Below are 17,720 nucleotides of genomic sequence, written 5' to 3'. Positions count from 1 at the left end.
GAAGAAGAGGTATCGCTAGTAAGAACACCGGCTTCTATAGGAGGTAGGTCAGATATATGGCTCTAGAACATCGATAGTCACCTCTACGGAGGTGGCGAGCGGCTTCACCGCGGGGGGTACGGTAACTTAGACGGTAGGCGTAATACTGCCTTGCACTTCCCCTCAAGTAAACGGTTATCTGAGACAGAATACACAGCAAGTGAGCAAGTTACGTAGGCGAGGATGCAGATGGGAGTGGTCTGCAATGTCAGCGCGTCGCGCACGCGTAAGGCCTGCCAACGCGTTATTTGTTCCTATTGACGCGTTCAGTGGCTGAATCACGTGCTGCACGGGATCGCGTTGAGTGTGGCGGCAATTGTGTAGCACGAACTTGAACTTCAGCCTGCTCTACTCACTCCATAAATCATCAGCGGTCGCACTTCGTCCCTCAGAAACAAAACAACGTGCTATCTGCATCTTGTCTCTAATGATCAAAGTTACTCACTGAACGTGTCCCATACATGAATCGAGCTACTTCATCCATTTGCCATTGAAGCAGTGGCGAGAATCGCCGACGAAGAACAGGTTCTATCAAGCGCATTTCTGGTCTGCCAGGCCTCGTGAATCTGCGGTCACAAAACAACGGACACTGAATACACATTTTATTCTCCACTTCTAGACTTGGAACGGGCCGCTTCAAGTTAGACTCTCCTGAGAGTGACGGACCAAGTGAAGATCGCTTCGCGACCAGCAATATTGCCACTCAGGAAGCTGCCTTGTCCCTCGAAGAGCCACTGCCTATTGTTAATGATACTGGCGAGTATATAATCTTGGACAAGATTTGACGGATCTCTCCCACATCTCTTCCGCCTAGTCTCGCGCTTGCCACAGCCTTCAGCCATGGTCACAAAACTGGCCGCCGATTTTGCAGCACGTCTCAATGTTACCGATGAACTCCAGGACACTGCTATGGATGTCGACTCCGATTCAGAGGTGTGATCCACCCTTGTCTCATCCGCGTTTGCTCGCGTCTCACGGTTGTACCCCTCGTTTACTAGACCTCTAGCTCTGAAGGCAGCGAAGAGCCTCAGGAGATCCGCTTCCAGGGACGACAGAACAACCGCGTGGGCTTCCCGCTGCGCGTATTTGTGAAAAGTCCTCTTCCGGTATCGTCATTGCGTGACGGCGAGGAGCCAGTAACGATCTTCGAGGAGTCGAAGCACGATTATATCCAGCTTGATTTGACGGTATGTTAATCCCGGTATCTTTTGTGCTGTTTTCTGACTGAGAACGATGGTACTTTTTCATGCGGGCGCGCAACAGTGGCCCGGCTACGGCACAAAATCAAAGCTAATATCGGTCAAGAACGGCAAGAGAGACCCTATTGCCCTACGAACTCTTGCGGAAGAGGTGGCGAAGTACTGCCTAAGCTACATGCAGGTGAGTTATTCTCGATATACTACGCAATCCTTTTGCTTCACTCTGACGCGGACTGGCCTTGCAGGAACAGAGCGGCGATTACAATTCGGAGAACCCGACCCTGGGCAATGTGTCGTTCTATCAGGTCTATCTCGTTGCGCTACACCGCAGTAAGGGACCCGTGTGGAAGGTTGAGATCCAAGCCTGAGAAGAAGCTGCTTGTGAAGCAAGTGTGCCGGAGTATCTTATCGCTCTTATGGAATTCTTATGTCTCGGTAGTCGATCCTCAACTTCATGATGCAGGCTGGCCTGCTGCTATCGGTGCTTCCCCCGCAATAATTATTGTCTCTCCTCATTCCACATTTGATCCGACATAAACAACAATGTAGCAGGAGCCATGCGCGTAAGCCGTGCTCAACGCGGCATTTGAGTTCATCAACATGTCTCGCTGCTCAAGTCGGAGTACTGGCGCTGTGGCAGTGTCGGGGCGGCAAAGAGGTCACCTGACAAGCCACACTTGCAAGCGTGGGATGTTGATTCGTCGGACCTGGATCTAGATAAAGACCCTACTGAACTCCTTTTGAACCTTCAAATGCACGGGCGCCTTTTCTTTGGGCTCGGTTGCTTCGCACAGTCGGGCAGCGGGGTGGCTCGCAGGCAATTTGGATTAGTTCTATATTAAACTGTGCCGATAGTAAGCTAGCGCTGCTATCAGCCCCCCGGAAATGGTCCACCAACGGTGACTATCAGCCGATTATGTCCACCTAGATCGTTGCATTCCCCTACTTCGTCGTGGGCCGGTGGAAGCACGTATGTCGGTACGTGGGTGGGTACATCTTCCCTCTGCCAGTAGACCTCCTTCAGCGGAGCGACTCTCCATGGTGTTCGCTGTACGAGTGATACACCGTTCTTCGGACGAGATGTCATGCCGGCCAAGACCATTAGACAATCATTCAATCTGAAGTCAGTACAGCCGTCCTTATCCCTACTTTGATCCAGGCTGATAATCCCCAAGACAGCCGACGGCCACGGCATCTTCCGAGGGACCGCGCGGTCCACCCCAGCCGAGTCCAGCATCGTCTTCGCGCAGCCACAAAGGCCGCGCACGCTGCGATTGCTCGGTGCTCCCACCCTGGAATCACCCGGCTATACTGTGGCTCCGCCTCATGTACGCGGGAGAAGCTCCGTTGATGCGAAGCCTACCCAATAGCGAGGGCGGGAGAGCAGATTGGGGGGCAGTCCACGGCGCCTCACCGAGGAACCATTGTGCTCGCCCACCGTAATTGCCAGATCTGGGTGATCTACTTGTCCCTAAATTTCCAGAATCCCACGGGTGGCCCACTCGGGATCGCATTAATAGGCCGCCCGCCCCCCTCCGGGCCCCAAGCTCGCAGCCCCGCACGCTGCGGTCCCGTCGTTTCCTCCCCTTTCCTCCGGTCTCTCGGTTCATTCTCTGTATACTGTTATCGGTTTCTCGTTTGTATTACCCCAAAAATGTCGGATTACTTGTGGGACTCCTTTTCGTGTCCGATCCCATTTTGGACCTCGAAGCACTCTTCAGCCCGGGCCCGGTGTGGCCTCCCCCTGGCAGTCCGAGCCCACATCTTCGGATTCGTCGGATAGAGATCATTCTACGGAGGAGTTTGGCTGGTCCTCAGGCTCTGGCGAGTCTGGGGACCCTCAGGTTGCAGCGCGGTCTAGTCCGGAGCCTGAGGTGAGTTGTCTTTCTTTCTTTCTCTAGTTCGAGATATTCATGAGCATGGTACCAAGTCGGCCGTCTCACAGAGCACTTGCCTACTGTGCAGGAAATACCGCACGACTTGGCGCCGTCCCATCCGCCCTCCATCTCTCGCCGGGATGTCGCCCCGGAGCCTGAGGTAAGTCGTCTTTCTTTCTTCCCTTTGAGGATATTCATGAACATGGTACCCAGTCGACCGTCTCACAGAGCGCTCTGCCTGCCGTGCAGGCCATACCGCACCATCTGGCGCCGTTCCCTCCGCCCCGCACCTCTCGCGGGGATGTCGCCCCGACTACGGGTTGGGAGTATTACAGGCTCTCGGACGTCCCGCGCCCGGACAACGTGCGGGTGATTCGCTTCACCGCCAGGCGCAAGCGTTGGGGGACCGCGAAGGGTGTACGCCTCTTCGACCTGCTGGAGATGAATATTTACGGGCTGCTCGTGGGGGCATGGATCCCCACCACGACCTAAAGAAGAAGCAGTCGATCAAGATCCAGTTCGACGTGAGTGGTCTCTTCTTCTCTGCGACGCATCAATTAGAAGGCTGACTGGACTCATGGTGCGACGTAGTGGCTAGACCATGATAGGGAAAGATGGGACATTCCATGCCAACGCGACTTCGGCGGAGGCGTCCGAGGACCGGCGTCCATCAAATATGTCGTGACGGAATTCGCGAAGCACGTCCGCGAGTACATGCAGGTGTGTTTCTCCTCTCCGCTCCTTTCTGCACAGGGCGGCTTACACCGAGTTCGTGCCTACACAGACGTTTGGATTCGGCTCGTCCGCCAGCGACCCGGTCTTAGGCGCGATCCGTTTCTCCCAGCTCTATCTGGGGTCGATTTACTCCAGTAACGGGTATGACTGGGTCGCTGAGACCTACATCGGGTTCCCGCCGGGCGCCGGCCCCGCCTTCCACACCGTCGACGGCCACCTTTCGTCGAGTTTCTGGTTGAGGATCCTTGCCACGGCATAGGTCCACTCCGACACCACTATGCGCCGCATAGTTCCTCCTATTTAATGATTAGCGCTACTTCAAGTAGTCGCTCGCTCACGACTCCGGGATACGTTACGAATCACGAATCACGGTCTTTGTTCTTCGTTCATGACTACTACTCGACTTGTTTTCCTAGTTTTTCCTGCTCTGTCCTGCTCATCATATGCTACCCCTGCACCTCGCGCTTGCTAGTCCGTACTCATACATCCTATGCTATCACCCAAGACAGTTATCGTAGTCAACACAGCTATCGTAGTCAACACAGTTATCGTAGCCTGTCACATACTCGCAGATATACATCGCAGTATTCGTGGACGCTCACTGTGCGCAGACTTGACCAAGTCATTTTGTGCACAGCAAGGTGCTTACTGGTGCGTCGCCCTCAAGATCGATCTAGACATTGAATTCTCTTTCCTCAGGCAAGCTTGTCCGAGTCGGCGGGCCCGAATTCGGTCGCATCCGATGATGACCACTGCTCTTTTCTTGCGTCTGTCATACGTATCTGCTCAGCTCAAGCTCAGCATCCTACCGTGACGTGGAAGCGCAACTGCCGACTCGGATGGTATGCTTTGTCGGCGGACATGCTAGTTTCAACACTTCACTGGCACATGCGGGTGTGGATGGGCCTATTTCTATCGCACCACCAGTCGTCCAGCCCCGAAATCCGTCCTGTTCGACATACTGCTACGAGAAAGCTTGCCCGTCGCTGCCAGAACTCCGAGTAGGCCGGGTTGAGTCTACGCAGGACTTGCATGTAACTACCCACTCACACGCGATCCCCTCCGAGTCAAAGCCTCGGCAATCCAGCCACCCGCCAACCGCCTACACCTGTCGACGAATCCTTGAATCCAACATGCCCATCCTTCACGCGCACTGCCCCGACTCAAATCCCGCATGCGACGTGACCAACCGGTTCCGGGCGTGCACAAGTACAAACGTCCACCAAACGATCGAGATCCCATCATTCCTCCCCGGGGAAGCATCGAAGATTCGAACCTGCGACCCGCCGATGCCAGGCACGGACACGGACTCGGACGCATCGCGCCCGCGCCCGATCGAACCTGAACCGGAGTCGAGCCGCGGACGAATCAGCGTCCCAGGATTCCATGCGGTATGTACGCACCGCCGCAAGGGCGACATCCATAAAAGCGCTTGCCGTTCCTTTGTGGTATGTAACAGAGTGTAGTCGACATCCACGCACCGACTCGGCCTGTTTCCGACCAGGCCGTCGACACAGTCCACCCGGAGCTCGAGGCACGAGGGCGGCGGAACCCGCACCCATGCTCGCCCGAACGCATATGAAGTCAGAGGAATGAAACACTCGGATGAATGAATTCATGAAGGCTAGTACATGCTCCGAGCCGAGGACGGTGCGGTCAATCCAGATTCCGAGTCCGTCCTTCAAGCTGCAATGAATGAAAGAACGGCACCAGTACCATATGTCACTCCGCCTGACGCTATGAGGATAGACCCGGGATGGGTACCGCATGTACAGTGCAGCGCGCTCCGTGCGCGGGGTACCGGTTGGCGGCGACCACGGTACGGAGGTGTCGTGTGAGCGGAATGCGCGGCCACGATTGGACGGTTGTATACGCCGCTTACCCCCATGATACATTCCAAGTACTCCACTTGCCAGGCAGGTCGTCAGACGGAGCGGCCTCGAGGCTGCGACGCGGCACACACGCGCGATACCTGGCCACCTACGCATTGCGCACAACCACACGAGAACAGCGCAGCGCTTGTGGCGACAGGAAGAGAGCTTCATCAGTTAATACTATGGACAGCAGCGTCGAATCCGGAAGAGAGAGAGCAAAATAGAACGAGGAAATGCACTGTGGATACAACTTCTAGCCAGCGACGACGATGATCGATCTAGAGACGGGGTCCAGTACCGTATCTGTCCACGGGCACATGAGAGAGCAGAGGCAGGAAGAGCGAGAGAGATAGACTAAACGGAGGCAGATGTACAATTACGGCGAGGACCGAGGCCGCGCGATAAGTTATGTGGCCGAGAGGGAGGAAAGGGAGATAGGAATGGATGGATGTGCAGACGGGGAAGTCCTGGAGGATGTCGCGCAAGTGCGTGCAGCAGAGGGTGGAACATGCAGGCGTGATCGTGTCAGCGTCAGGCTACGCGCGACACCGACGATCAGCGACCGGGTCGAAGAAAGAGAGAGCAAAAGGCACGCACGAGTCATCGCCAGTCATGAATGTCATCTCGGTCATCATTGCACGCTTGCGTGCGCACTCGGCGTCGCCGCCGCCACGGGGGGCCGCTCGCGCGCCCAGGTGCGGACCCAGTCAAACTGCGGGCCCGTCTCGGGGCTGTAGGGGTAGCGCTTGTACTTCTCGACGCCCTTCCACTCCTCCGCGATCATGCGCAACGCATCTGTGCCGTCCCGCGCGCGCCCGCTGTCCACGAGCCAGCAGCCGACGACGAGGCCCGTGCGCCCGATCCCGCCGCGGCAGTGCACGGCGGCGACGCGCCCGCGCCGCTCCGTGTCGCGCAGGACGGCGAGGACCTTGCGCACGTACGCGGGCGACGCGGGCAGCGCACGGTCGCGGATGGGGAAGCTGTGGTACTCGACGTCGTGCGGGTCGATGCCGAGCTGGGCGCACGCGGACGCGAGGTGCGGTGCGTACGGGAAGAGCTCGTGCGGCTCGGTGAGGTCGATGAACGTGCGCACGCCCGCGGCGAGGAGCGCGTCGAGCTTCTGCGTGGTGCACCGGCGCGCGATCTGCGCGGGCGTGAGCGGGCAGTACGGGAACTCGCACGCGACCAGGAAGGGCGTCGCCCAGTACGAGTTGGGGATCGGGCGTGCGCGCGCGCGGAGGGCGCTGGCCTCGCTGCTTGCGGACGCGGTGGGTGAAGAGCCGCTGCGGGTGCGGTACTCTGGCGGGGTGCGGGGGAGCGACGAGGATCCTGAGCGCTCGAGGGTAGCAACGGCCATCTGGGGACGGGGGTAGGGCTGGGGTGAGGCAGGGAGGGCGCGGGTATTATAGGCGGGCGGGCAGAGCACCAGTCTCTGGCTCTGGGGGGGCGTCGCGGGAGGTTGTTGGAGAGGCTCCTGTCGGGTGGCAGGAGGAGGTGCAGGACGGCGGCGCGTGTGGCTTGCAATTTAGCCTGGGCCATCCCAGCTCGGCCCAGCTCCGTCCGTCTGCCGCCGGTCCGCCCGGAGCACGTGCCCGCCACCGCTCGAGTGCAGCATCCTCGTCCGAGTCGCTCGACCATGCCAGGGCACTCGGTGGGCCGCTCCGCGCTGCCCTATAAGCTCCCGCTGTCGCGCCCGGCTCGCGCCATCTCTCCCCGCCCTATGTCCACTGCCGCCCCATCGCCTCCTCAGATGACCGCTCGCGCCGTCGTACCACCCGCTCTTCCAACACCACAGGCTCCGCCCTCAACACCCCAAGATCTACGCAGCAGGCGTGATCAGTGGCAGTAGTCTATCGGACGCACAGAGCACCACCGGCCAGAACAGCATGTCGTGGATACGCTCGCGAACTCCACCGCGAGCCGCTCGCGCTCAAGCACCGCCGGTCACCGGGCCTGGGTTCGGTCGCTCGAGGACTCGGAGTCGAAGGCGCTCCTGTCATACGCGTGGGAGGCTGCATATTCGGTGAGCGGTGAGCTATCTATGATATCACGGATTCGCACCTTCGTGTGTTGCCCACGCACTTGCTTCCCCATCGACGCCGTCTGTCAGTCTCTCCGACGACCAGGCGAAGGATCTTCGGTCTGTACAACCTAGTCCATCCCAGGTTATGACAGGGGACGGCACTGCGCACGTTCCTGTCCCATAGCGGGAAGATCCATGGACTTTCTGTGTCTCGGAACGATTGCGAGGCAGTGTCAAGTCGCACGTTCTTTTTCGCTGCTGTCTGGGCTTTAAACTCAATATAGCTCCAGCTTGCCGGAGAAGGTGGGCGTTCGAGGTCAAGAGAGGTTCTGACCTGTGGACGAAACACCTTAAGTACAAATGACCTGACACTTGATGAACCAACGAAGAAGTCTGTCAGCGGTGCAGACTTTGAATCTGGACGGCATGCATTTTAGTCGTCAATATGGCAGGTCAGTTGCCAAGTCAGGAAGGTTTTCATGCGCCTGGCACAAGTCCTACCACAGCATCTATATCGATTCTCACCAGTTTTGCTAGATCTTGTGCCCGTCAAAGTCTTCTGAATTCACTGGCAAAATGAACCTCGTGGGACTGTATACTTGGTACCTGATCGTCGTCCAGCTGAGTAGCCTGTCATGACTACTCCTGATCACTTACAGTAAGTAGCTGGCTCACAGATCCACGGAGGATCGATTGGGTCTCGCAATATCATCGGCTTCGGTTGCATCTCCTCCCCACGGCTACGTGACCGCCCGAGACACGCCGATGAAGTAGCGATTCCAGGTCGGCGTATGTTCCAGGCAAGTGGTGTGAACTCGACCATCGTCCGCCTCTAGAGCTCACCGACGAGGCCTAAGGACCATTTCATGCATTAATTCGGGGAACGGTGGTCCAGGATTCGTGTCAGAGACAAGGTCAATCCGTACCGAAGCCGAACCTAAACGCAAGGCGCCGGTTCACGATAGTGTCAATGAGGATGGTTCGGGGCCCTACTATGGATATATGGCTAGACCATCCTGCGTCTGTCTCCCCCGCGACACGCCCAGTGAGCGTGGGCAATGTCACTGGGCATGCCAATTTGATCCGGGACCGGGGTAGGACCTCGGCGCGCGGCGGCTGCTCTGTGGTGTATCAGGTCGTAGACACGCTCGGAGGGCATCTTCGCCGCATCTGTGCGATCGGAAGCTTGGGGCGTGTTTCGATCGTCCACTACTCCGAAGAGGGACGTCAGTGTCTCTACGGAGGGATCCCTGTCGTGCGGCCCTGGAGGATGGTGTATATCTGGTATGTATCGTCCTGTATTACTATCTGATCTGTCATGCTGCAAATCACTTGCCACGCATGCCCGATTCCAGACATCGACGACGCCTTCACCCCATCTAGTGCCCAAGCCACAAAATCTAGTCTTGTCCCCCTGAACAAGCACATCGCCTCCAAGACGGAAACAGGCGTCGTGCACGTTCCGTGATACATCGCACGTCCAGCGCGATCTTCGCCGTAGCTTTTGGCTCGGGGCGCAAGGCGGCCTGGCACGTTGACGGGGCCCACCAGTGGGACATCTCGACACAACGGGTTTCAAGGAACGTCTCGATTAGCTACGTGCTATATACGTCGCACCCACTGTGATCGTCCGAATGCAGGTCTCGTTTAGGCCTGCACGTCGCTGCCACAACTTGGATCAGGAACGACTCAGAAACCCCCCGGCCGCCACTGCCTCCGAGTGTCTCCCGGATCCGCGCAAGGCCGTCACGGTCGGCCTCTTCGATTAACACTGCGACTAACAGATATGCATAAGGGCACAGCGAGCTCTGCGCACGCTCCCGCGTGCGCGCGTGCAACGAGTTGTTGTTGCGACAGTAATGCGGTCCGCGACATCCTCGACGTCCCTTTAAATCGAGTCCGTGGTGCGTCGAATGCACTCAAGTACCCCGCCGAACGCCAGTACTGGCATATTCGCTGACATTTGAAACTGGTCCACGGTCCAGCTCCCTGTCATGCTCTGGCGGCGAGTCTGGGCACGGGTCGGACGATTTGGGAACGGGAATTACTGGCTGGCCTCTGGAGCTTCTAAATCTCAACGTTTCCTAATGCTGTCACGTACATAGGCGTTGCGTGTCCTATCTCGGGCACTATGCAACAACCATGCCTAAGTAGTCGGAACTGGCAGGTTCGATTTGTTCAATGCGCATGCCCTGGCAGGCCGTGTTGGCGGCACCTATGTACTTAGGTTACTACAGATCTATGTAGACCAGATCCCACCATCCTAGATATGTACGTCATCAGTCGTCGTAAGCAAAATCGCAATGTGCCCAATAAGTCGAAGGCAAAAGGAGCATTCCCGCTGAAACATTCCGACACGGGGAATCGAACCCCGGGCTATCGCGTGAGAGGCGATAATGTTAGCCACTACACCATATCGGATATACACTGATTGGAACCAAAATGTTACAGTATCAATATATGGCTACCCATTTCTCCATGCCGGTAAACCTTGTATGTCCAGCACTTGGCTACTAAACTAACTACCTCTTGCGTTCGCCGGCATGGATGAAATCCCAGCACGCCTTCCCTGGCTCCGCACCCATATCTCCTGCATCTGCACCAGACTCAACTCGCACAACTCCAGCACACTTCCCACCTTGCTCATAACGTGCTTCACATTCTTCGCGGTTATACCGGGCAATGATTGCACGAGCTCTTCTGCGACTGCGTTGACACCCGCTCCGGCGTCGGGGTCTTCTCGGCGCCGACACGATGGCTTTCGTCAGATCAGGCTCCGGGCTGTTTGCTTTGAGGTCGCGGAAGATGTCGGCGGTTGCGTACGGAGACGAGGACCAGATGATCCGCAGGCGAGGGAACGTCAGGGTGAGGAGAACCAGCTTGGACTGAATGCTCGCAGAAGCACTGTTGCTGGAGTCGAGAATAGCAGTCGGTTTCTTCTTCTGTGCGTACTTGTCGACCTTCGCGTAAGACTTGATGTCTGCCACCGCCTGCATGACAATTAGCACATGGATCGCGCCAGTCCTCATGGACGTACCTCGAGGGAGAAAGATTTGTGCTCCTCGAATTCGATCAACAAGATGGGTTGCTTGTAGTGAACCGACATCAGCTCGCATTGCGTGTACCTTCGGAACATCAGAACGAGGCCAATTGTGGTGAAGCCTGCTTACAATCGACCACTATTAAAGCTAGATACCAGGTCGGGGATACTCTTTCGTTCAACGCAAATATCCGGCGTGAGGATGTAATCGCCGACAGTCAGTGTTGCTGGGATGACCAGAAGGTTGGCTGCGTGAAGCAATGACGGCAAGGATGAGCGGAATTCTCGCAGATCCACGATAACCTGTGACACCATTTAGCTCAACCAGTCTACCAGCAGAATACTGCACATACACGCGATGGCTCAATGGAGACCTCTTTTCTACCGCCAGCGATCCGCGTGCTAATAGTCTTAATGAGCGATTCTTCTGCTCGCCCGGCGTTCCGATCTTCCATGATAGGCATGAGCATCGACTAGGCGATCCGTCAGTAGCGAGCTTGAGGAAGTAGTAAAGCAAAGGATAACTGACCCCTCGCTCCCTGATGAGCCTCTCAAACGATTCCTTCTCTCTTCTGAGACCGGTCAGGTACTTCCCTTCTTCACTGCTAAGCCGGTACATCATAAAGTAAACCCGGACACCCAGCCCAGGGTGTGAATTCCTGTAAACCTTCACGCGCACCGGATGAGTACCACATGAATGTCAATGTCATTGACCTACCTCAATACGTCGGATGAATTCCAGGTTTGGTTCGAACATCACGACGAATCTGGGTTGGACTTCGCGTAGCACCAAGTCGTCCCCATCGTCCGTATACGGCCTCACTATGACCGTCTGCTGGGGCGCCAGAAGACCGTAATGCACATTGAAATCGGTAGTGAAGTCAATCAAGGCGATATCTTCCGCGAGTTGATCCTCGGGCGCGACAGCGCCCTGGGAAGACAAACTGACACGTTGATCAGCTACACTTGACCTCGCCGTGTGCCAAAGACACTCACAACGCAGCTATGCTGTCAGCCTCGTCCAATGCCTCGGCCTGACCTCCAGGCGTAACGACCGGTGCAACCGACTTCGCCCTCTCGGATGACGGCTGAACAGGCGCGCCGCCCCTCAAACGCCTGCGGTTCGCCACTCGCTCCCTCGCCTCCCTGTCCTTCTTCCTCAGCGCCTCGCTGACGCCCGCATCGCCATCGCCTTTCGCCCCACCCGCAGTTCGAGATGACGCAGACGGCCATGGCTGGGGCCTGCCCTGTTGCCTACGGCTGTTGAGCTCACCCTTCCACCAGAGGTACCCCCGCAGCTTCTTCTCCATCATCCGGCGCCCCTGCGATCCGCGCGGCGCGTCGTAGTCCATCGTCGCGAGGAACTCGTTCACCAGCTCGCACGTCCGCGCCGACGAGGTCATCACGAGCACAGTGTTCGTCCCGGGGGTGACTGGAGACGGTCGCAGTCACGTCAGCCAGTCATAATACAGTGCGACGCGAAGCACGCACGAGAGGTGAACTTGGACTCGAGCCGAACCATTTCCTCCTCGATCTCCTGGAGCACATCCGCGAGCAAGCTGAGCTTGGGCTGTTCCTCGAGGACAGGCTCCATCCCCTCAGGGAGCCAGCTTGGCCGACTCGTACCCGGCGCTTGCGTGGTACCGCCGACCGCATTCGGTACATTGCCCTCCATCTCGTACAATGCCTCCCACGCGTCCGCGTCATCATACGGGTCTGGTTGTGCGGAGGCAGCAGCCTGCGCCTTTCGTGCGGTAGTATCCATCGTGTAACACCGGCGCTTCGCGTATTGGAAAATGATGTTCGCTGCATCGGTGAGCATCCAGGGCGACTGGTTTTGTCGCGCAGTGCCCGCATCGGTAGTCGTGTTCGAAGCAATGAGTGTGTCGACGAAGCCTTGGAACGCGATCGCGTCATATGTCAGCAAATAGCTTTCGAGCGACGTCAGAACCCGAGACGGAGAGCCGGGGTGGAAACGCACCTGAGCATGCGTCGAGCACAGCGAGGTCTCCGACGAGCTGCTTTGTGCGGGGACCAACCTTGTGCCAGACGGGATCAGCATGCGGCGGACGATCATGTCGAAGGACTGAAATACGCGTTGTCGATGTTCAGTCATCCAAGTCGAGCTGTGTAGTCCGATATCAGTATGCGTGGTGGCGCTTTAGTTTTCACAAGACGCACGGAGGAATTAGCTCGTTTGAGATCAGAAAGTGTGGTTGTCATGCACTGCACGATGGCATGGTGAATTTCGCTCATCGACTCGGTCATATTCTGGTGGAGTTCGACGAGGTCTGGCCTCTTCGCGTCGAGCGATTCTTTTACTTCGACGTGGAACCTGATTCCGATTGATATTAAGGCTGCAGTATACGACGAGTTGATAAGTACCTAGGATGTATATGGACCGTGCGTAGTTGTAGTTCTTTCATGATGGTGCGTAGCGGTGACATTCCGCTCGTTATGTGCTCGGGCTGGTCCGAGAACGCTTTGAGGAAGCCTGTAGTGTTCTTCTCTCGATATAGTCGTACAATGAATGCCTCAGAGGAAGTGGGCGTGACCCTGAGGGTAATGATATGAGTATGAGCGATGGAGCCGTCAACAATAAGATGCTCACTTCTCTGCGTGCAGCATGATGATCCCCGTTATCACTTTGGTAGGGATATCTGAAGACAACATGTCCACGGTAAAGATACGGGACGTTATGGACAGCAAACCGCCCCTCTTGTACATGTCCTGTCTGTAAATGCATCAGTGAGGTGGCCATCACATTGTCAGGAGGCAAGAGCGTACCTTTCCTTCTTTCCCTGCTCGAACCCAACAATACGCAGTCCAGGCTTTCGACATCCGAGAATACCCAGCTCCTCACCAATGGCAGACTCGTCTTCAGGCGTGGCGTTTACGAGGAGTATGAGGTTCGTCGGCGCATCATATATCTGAAGCAACTTGCAAACGATCCTCCGCAGGCCAAGGCCCCTCGCCAGAAGGACGAACTCACTCGTCGAGGGGTCATGTATCTTCTCAAGCAGGGATTTATGAAAAGGTAGGAGGTAGGACATGCACGCTCAAATGGTCGGATACTGGACGACTTGTAGTTGTTCGACTTGTCCCAGTCTCTTGAATCGGAGGCGTTGTGCGACTTCAGTTTGCGTCTGGATGCTGCAGTCTCCCGTCAATATGTCACTACATCAAGCAAAGGCTTTTCTAGTAAGGAGACGCTGCATTCAAGAGCTGAGCGATGTGGTCGCAAGAAACAAGCCGAACTGGTGGCCTGTTGTGGTGGCTGACAACCGCTTGTCTCGCGGCCCGGCGAGGACGGTCATTTCATGCACTAGATTACTCGGTAATTCGAAGCATCATACAAAGTACTACATATGTAGTACTTGGGCACGAGTAAAGATGCCTGCCGGCTCTTGGAGCCGAGACTAGTTGGCCAACACGTCCGACATCGTTATGACAAGCCTACTCGTGTTCAAACGTTCAAGTTGTGCACAGCGCACACACAATACAGACACTCAGATAGAATTGGAAGATATAACTGGGACAAGACATAAGTAGTATTGGCGAACTGTCATCGCAGGGTCATCTACTTGTTAGGTTGTGACAGCCCAAGGAATTCCCGAACGGCTTCGCATTTGGCGACCGTATCCCCTTTGATGGGCAGGTTATACGACTTCAGTAGATGCTCATATCGCTCCTCTGAACACGACAAAGACCAATCAACCTTTGCACGCAAATGGGAAACAAGAGACATGGACGTACTGGTCATATGCTCGAACTCGCCCTTCGTGCCGGGGAAATTGGGGGTGTCTTTCCGTTCGCCATGACCAATGGCTTGACGGGCATCTTCTGGTTCGTGATAGTGGCATTCTGCAGGCGGTTGTACAAGCGCGCTTGACTGAGCAAACGTTCGATTGAGTCAGACAACGCCTATGCATACAGTAGGAGGGCTCACTCTAGCCGGATGATCTCTGCAAGCTCGCCCACTTTCTTCTGGAGCTCCTCCACAGTACGGGCGAGACTATTCTCTTTTGCGCTCCGCGTAACGGAGCTCCTCCTCTCGGTTCCTCCTCCACGCCTGTGTCCGAGTGCCCATTCAGAGCAGGCGCAGTGCGACCGCCTCAATTCTCGCAACCACGCCCGCGATCTCCTGCCCTATGCGCACTTGGGTATCTTCAATGGCATCAAGGCGGGCGGTGAGATGCGCGAGAGCGCTTGCGACATCACCATTAGCAGGGATGCTTGCTGGAACCTCGACGGCGGCGAGCGCCTGCGACGCGGCACTGATCTGCTCGGCGATGTTGCCGAATGACGATGAGAGACGCCGCGTCCATGCCGTAGGGTCGGAGTCCGTCGTCTGGGTGACCCTGGGTACAGGAGGTATGTCGGCGGGGGTTGCGGAGCTCATGCCTACGCGGAAGTGCTCGACGAGGGTCGCACTGGAGGATGCGGTTGTCAAGGGCTGTGACAGTGGCGAGCGGACGGTGCGCGAGAAGTCGGATTCGCTGGGCGAGGACATACGAGCTACTGGGAGAGTGTGAAATAACACTCGACCTGGTGGTGGGTGGACTGGGCGAGAGTGGGGGAGGGGGCCGCGATCGGAATAGCGTGGGGAGGGGAGCATCTCGACCCTACTTGTGTGCGGGGAGAACGTAGATACGCCAAACCCGCGACTTGAAGAGAACATCGGGTACGCACGCCACCGCGCTGGACAGTCGGATGTGCCCAAGGTTGACAGATTGGCAGTCGCGGCGCTCGACCTAGATTTCAGGACCATGTCGCCTGCCGTGTGAGATTAGGCAATGGTGAGAAACCTGAGCAGACGAGCCGAGCATCCGGTGGGAGTCTCATAAGTAGTTCCAGCGAGTGAGAGACGCGTGCGAGTGAGCAGCGCGCTTGTTGACAACGTACGTGAAGATGAGTCCCTTTCGAGGTAGTATTCGGAGTGAAGCATGAGAAACATGTCGTAGTCCTTGTTTGCCTCCTACACAAGGGCCTGCGGGTGCGAGGGAAGTCCGAGTCAAGAGCTGCCCCAAGAGCGGGAGCCACCACAAGCGCTTGTAAGGAAAGTCGGTTTATACTCGTTGCAGGGCTGACTACTTGGTCTGTCGACGCAAAACGGCTCGCCCTAACGAACCAGCGTGCCATAGCCGCGCCAGTGAATTCTAACAATCAAACAAGTTCGTCAGCATAGACGTGAAACTAACTTAGGAGGCGATGTACAAACCTTCTCATCAGGATTCAGCCGTGCCGTCGCCGAGCAAGGCCTAGTATAAGGCCAGTATGCAGTGTCAGCGCACATACCTAAGTATCTGCGATCACAGACCGCCAGAAGCATGAGCCCTCGACTTCAGAACAAGCTTCATCGACACTGCCTCAGATAGATGTTTGCGACTAGACCTCCTAACGAAGCAGCGCGTCGATCATGCGAGTAAGTCACAATCCCAGACATACGAGACCAATTAAGGCCCTCTATCGTGTACCCAGTGTCCCAGTCCTAGTCTCACAATCACGCCAACCACATTGGCCGCTCACGCCTTCGCGCCTCCGATTGACGATGGGCCACTGGGCGGACTCACCGGGACCGGTGCGTTCGCGCCCTCGCTGATTGGTTCTCGGGAGTCCCCCGGTTCACCGAGTAGCTCGCGCATGCGGGCGGTGTTCAGGAGCTTGGCGTACTTCGGTTGAATGAACAGCGCCCTGAGGGAAAGGCGAGTCTGGGTTTCAGTAGGACGGAGGTAGGGGTTAATGGAATGGCGTACTCGGCCTCAACGAGGACGTTGCCGTCCATGTCTTCGATGACACCTGCGACCTTCGATTTGCGGCCCTTGGCTTCGATGAGGCGGGTCTTGATAACCAGGAACTAGGCGAGGTTTCGTTAGTCTCGTGAGATCTTGAACGCAGAAGGGAGCGTAGACGTACTTGGTCAGCGCGAGTGGGGCTTTGTAGTTGAGATGCAGGTAGGCCGTCACACCAATTTCTCTGGAAGGTTATGAGTGCCTAGCACTGTCCGTCAGCCATGAAGATCAGATTCATGGAGGCTCAAAACATGGTATGGCATGGACTGAATCTCGCTAGGAGATGTTACAAGTAGGAATAGCGGCACTAAGTAGTCTAGTCATGGTACTCACCTGTCGACCTAGTGTCTCGTCCAGCACGTCGCGAGTAAACCACCGTGAACAATCCCTTCGTGGCCACATAGTGCGCTCCCCACATGGACGAACGCCATCGCTTCACTGTTGTCCCACTTCGCCGGACCAGTGGCGGGAGCGCGAGTTTCCTGGTCCATTGAGCGAGCCGCTCGTTAAGCTGTTCACCCGCCGTTCCCGCGGGACCTTCGCATACGGTCGCGCTTCGTACCACTCGTCGGGCTTAGCTGTCTCTCTATGTCTTTGGAGTGGTGGTAGCCGCTGCAGGGAGTCTTCTAGCGATTCGACGTAGGCGACCGCTTCCGGGGCCTCTGGGTGTAGTGGTGGTGGTGCTGGCCGCGGGGAGATATACGTTGCGACTGTAGGAGGGTAAATGACCCGACTGTGTAGGCAATGCCAGCAATAGAAGTGTATACGGAGAGTTTGCGGATAGTCCTGAAGGACGAAGATGACTCTCCTGAAGTGGATGCGAACCGCTGCGGTACGTGTCCGAGTCGTGAACGAAGCTGAGCAGTGATGCGGCGAGCAGCGAGGCTGCAAGCATATCTAGTGGTGCACCTCCAAAGAGGTCGTCGAGCAATGTGCTGCGTCCAAGCTGCGTCTATAGTGTCGTGCAGCTAGCGAGAGGGAGTGGTATGTATGAAGTCGGCGAAACGCGACAGGTTGGGGTGTGGCTGATTCCGGCCCGGAGTGGTAGCGGTTCAACCGTGAACGCGTGAACGTCCTCCCTCTTCGGAGTCTTCCACCATGGTCTGCGGAATCACTTGCAGTAACCCACTGTAGTACTTAC

General features: G+C 56.6%; 8 protein-coding genes and 1 non-coding gene across 9 annotated transcripts; 3 read left to right on the top strand and 6 right to left on the bottom strand.

The window, feature by feature from the left end:
- Positions 1-879: 879 nt before the first annotated feature.
- On the top strand, positions 880-1,606 carry B0H18DRAFT_955694 (uncharacterized protein; the record flags this gene model as incomplete). The annotated part of the gene is made up of 4 exons (XM_048042382.1): positions 880-972; positions 1,038-1,226; positions 1,303-1,419; positions 1,484-1,606. 4 exons carry the CDS (start codon positions 880-882, stop codon positions 1,604-1,606), a joined length of 522 nt encoding a protein of 173 aa, XP_047892179.1.
- Positions 1,607-2,323: 717 nt separating this feature from the next.
- B0H18DRAFT_1105188 (uncharacterized protein) lies at positions 2,324-4,477 on the top strand (the record flags this gene model as incomplete). The annotated part of the gene is made up of 8 exons (XM_048032642.1): positions 2,324-2,361; positions 2,398-2,566; positions 2,960-3,112; positions 3,204-3,275; positions 3,329-3,532; positions 3,610-3,639; positions 3,707-3,835; positions 3,900-4,477. The coding sequence occupies 8 exons, from the start codon at positions 2,324-2,326 to the stop codon at positions 4,107-4,109; spliced, it is 1,005 nt and encodes a 334-aa protein (XP_047892178.1). The 3' UTR covers positions 4,110-4,477.
- Positions 4,478-4,686: 209 nt separating this feature from the next.
- On the top strand, positions 4,687-5,432 carry B0H18DRAFT_1105187 (uncharacterized protein; the record flags this gene model as incomplete). Its single annotated transcript, XM_048032641.1, has 2 exons — positions 4,687-5,241; positions 5,310-5,432. The coding sequence occupies 2 exons, from the start codon at positions 4,690-4,692 to the stop codon at positions 5,430-5,432; spliced, it is 675 nt and encodes a 224-aa protein (XP_047892177.1).
- A 348-nt stretch (positions 5,433-5,780) lies between these two features.
- On the bottom strand, positions 5,781-6,620 carry B0H18DRAFT_1013638 (uncharacterized protein). Its single transcript, XM_048029117.1, has 2 exons — positions 6,233-6,620; positions 5,781-6,191 (listed from the first exon to the last, which is right to left on the bottom strand). Exons 1-2 carry the CDS (start codon positions 6,326-6,328, stop codon positions 6,003-6,005), a joined length of 285 nt encoding a protein of 94 aa, XP_047892176.1. The 5' UTR covers positions 6,329-6,620; the 3' UTR covers positions 5,781-6,002.
- B0H18DRAFT_878393 (protein-tyrosine phosphatase-like protein) lies at positions 6,356-7,081 on the bottom strand (the record flags this gene model as incomplete). The annotated part of the gene is made up of 1 exon (XM_048040618.1): positions 6,356-7,081. One exon carries the CDS (start codon positions 7,079-7,081, stop codon positions 6,356-6,358), a length of 726 nt encoding a protein of 241 aa, XP_047892175.1.
- A 3,015-nt stretch (positions 7,082-10,096) lies between these two features.
- Positions 10,097-10,168, bottom strand: B0H18DRAFT_t112. The gene has a single exon. It is a non-coding gene; the product is annotated as a tRNA-Glu (tRNA).
- On the bottom strand, positions 10,154-13,840 carry B0H18DRAFT_1085605 (uncharacterized protein; the record flags this gene model as incomplete). The annotated part of the gene is given in 16 exon segments (XM_048031937.1): positions 10,154-10,174; positions 10,329-10,442; positions 10,501-10,737; positions 10,785-10,872; positions 10,918-11,090; positions 11,141-11,260; positions 11,317-11,454; positions 11,506-11,731; positions 11,784-12,219; positions 12,279-12,768; positions 12,788-12,826; positions 12,859-12,873; positions 12,969-13,122; positions 13,173-13,343; positions 13,399-13,521; positions 13,575-13,840. 16 exon segments carry the CDS (start codon positions 13,838-13,840, stop codon positions 10,154-10,156), a joined length of 2,811 nt encoding a protein of 936 aa, XP_047892174.1.
- A 527-nt stretch (positions 13,841-14,367) lies between these two features.
- B0H18DRAFT_1120196 (uncharacterized protein) lies at positions 14,368-15,300 on the bottom strand (the record flags this gene model as incomplete). The annotated part of the gene is made up of 4 exons (XM_048034070.1): positions 14,368-14,480; positions 14,544-14,674; positions 14,737-14,840; positions 14,917-15,300. 4 exons carry the CDS (start codon positions 15,298-15,300, stop codon positions 14,368-14,370), a joined length of 732 nt encoding a protein of 243 aa, XP_047892173.1.
- Positions 15,301-16,109: 809 nt separating this feature from the next.
- Positions 16,110-17,679, bottom strand: B0H18DRAFT_1013612 (uncharacterized protein; the record flags this gene model as incomplete). The annotated part of the gene is made up of 7 exons (XM_048029116.1): positions 16,110-16,481; positions 16,544-16,644; positions 16,913-16,920; positions 16,953-17,017; positions 17,040-17,262; positions 17,283-17,436; positions 17,677-17,679. 7 exons carry the CDS (start codon positions 17,677-17,679, stop codon positions 16,313-16,315), a joined length of 723 nt encoding a protein of 240 aa, XP_047892172.1. The 3' UTR covers positions 16,110-16,312.
- Between the last annotated feature and the right edge of the window lie 41 nt (positions 17,680-17,720).

This window comes from Fomitopsis serialis (assembly GCF_022376445.1).
Source record: "Fomitopsis serialis strain Sig1Antser10 chromosome Unknown B0H18scaffold_44, whole genome shotgun sequence".
In the NCBI taxonomy this organism is placed as follows: Eukaryota; Fungi; Basidiomycota; class Agaricomycetes; order Polyporales; family Fomitopsidaceae; genus Fomitopsis; species Fomitopsis serialis.
The sequence above is the reverse complement of the archived record's forward strand: the minus strand, read 5'-3'. Positions and strand labels throughout refer to the sequence as shown.

Coding starts and splice junctions, on each gene's coding strand:
- B0H18DRAFT_1013638 (XM_048029117.1), bottom strand. CDS start 6,328: ATGACTCGTGCGTGCCTTTTGCTCTCTCTTTCTTCGACCCGGTCGCTG. Junction 6,192..6,232: donor TGACACGATCACGCCTGCAT/GTTCCACCCTCT, acceptor GACATCCTCCAG/GACTTCCCCGTCTGCACATC.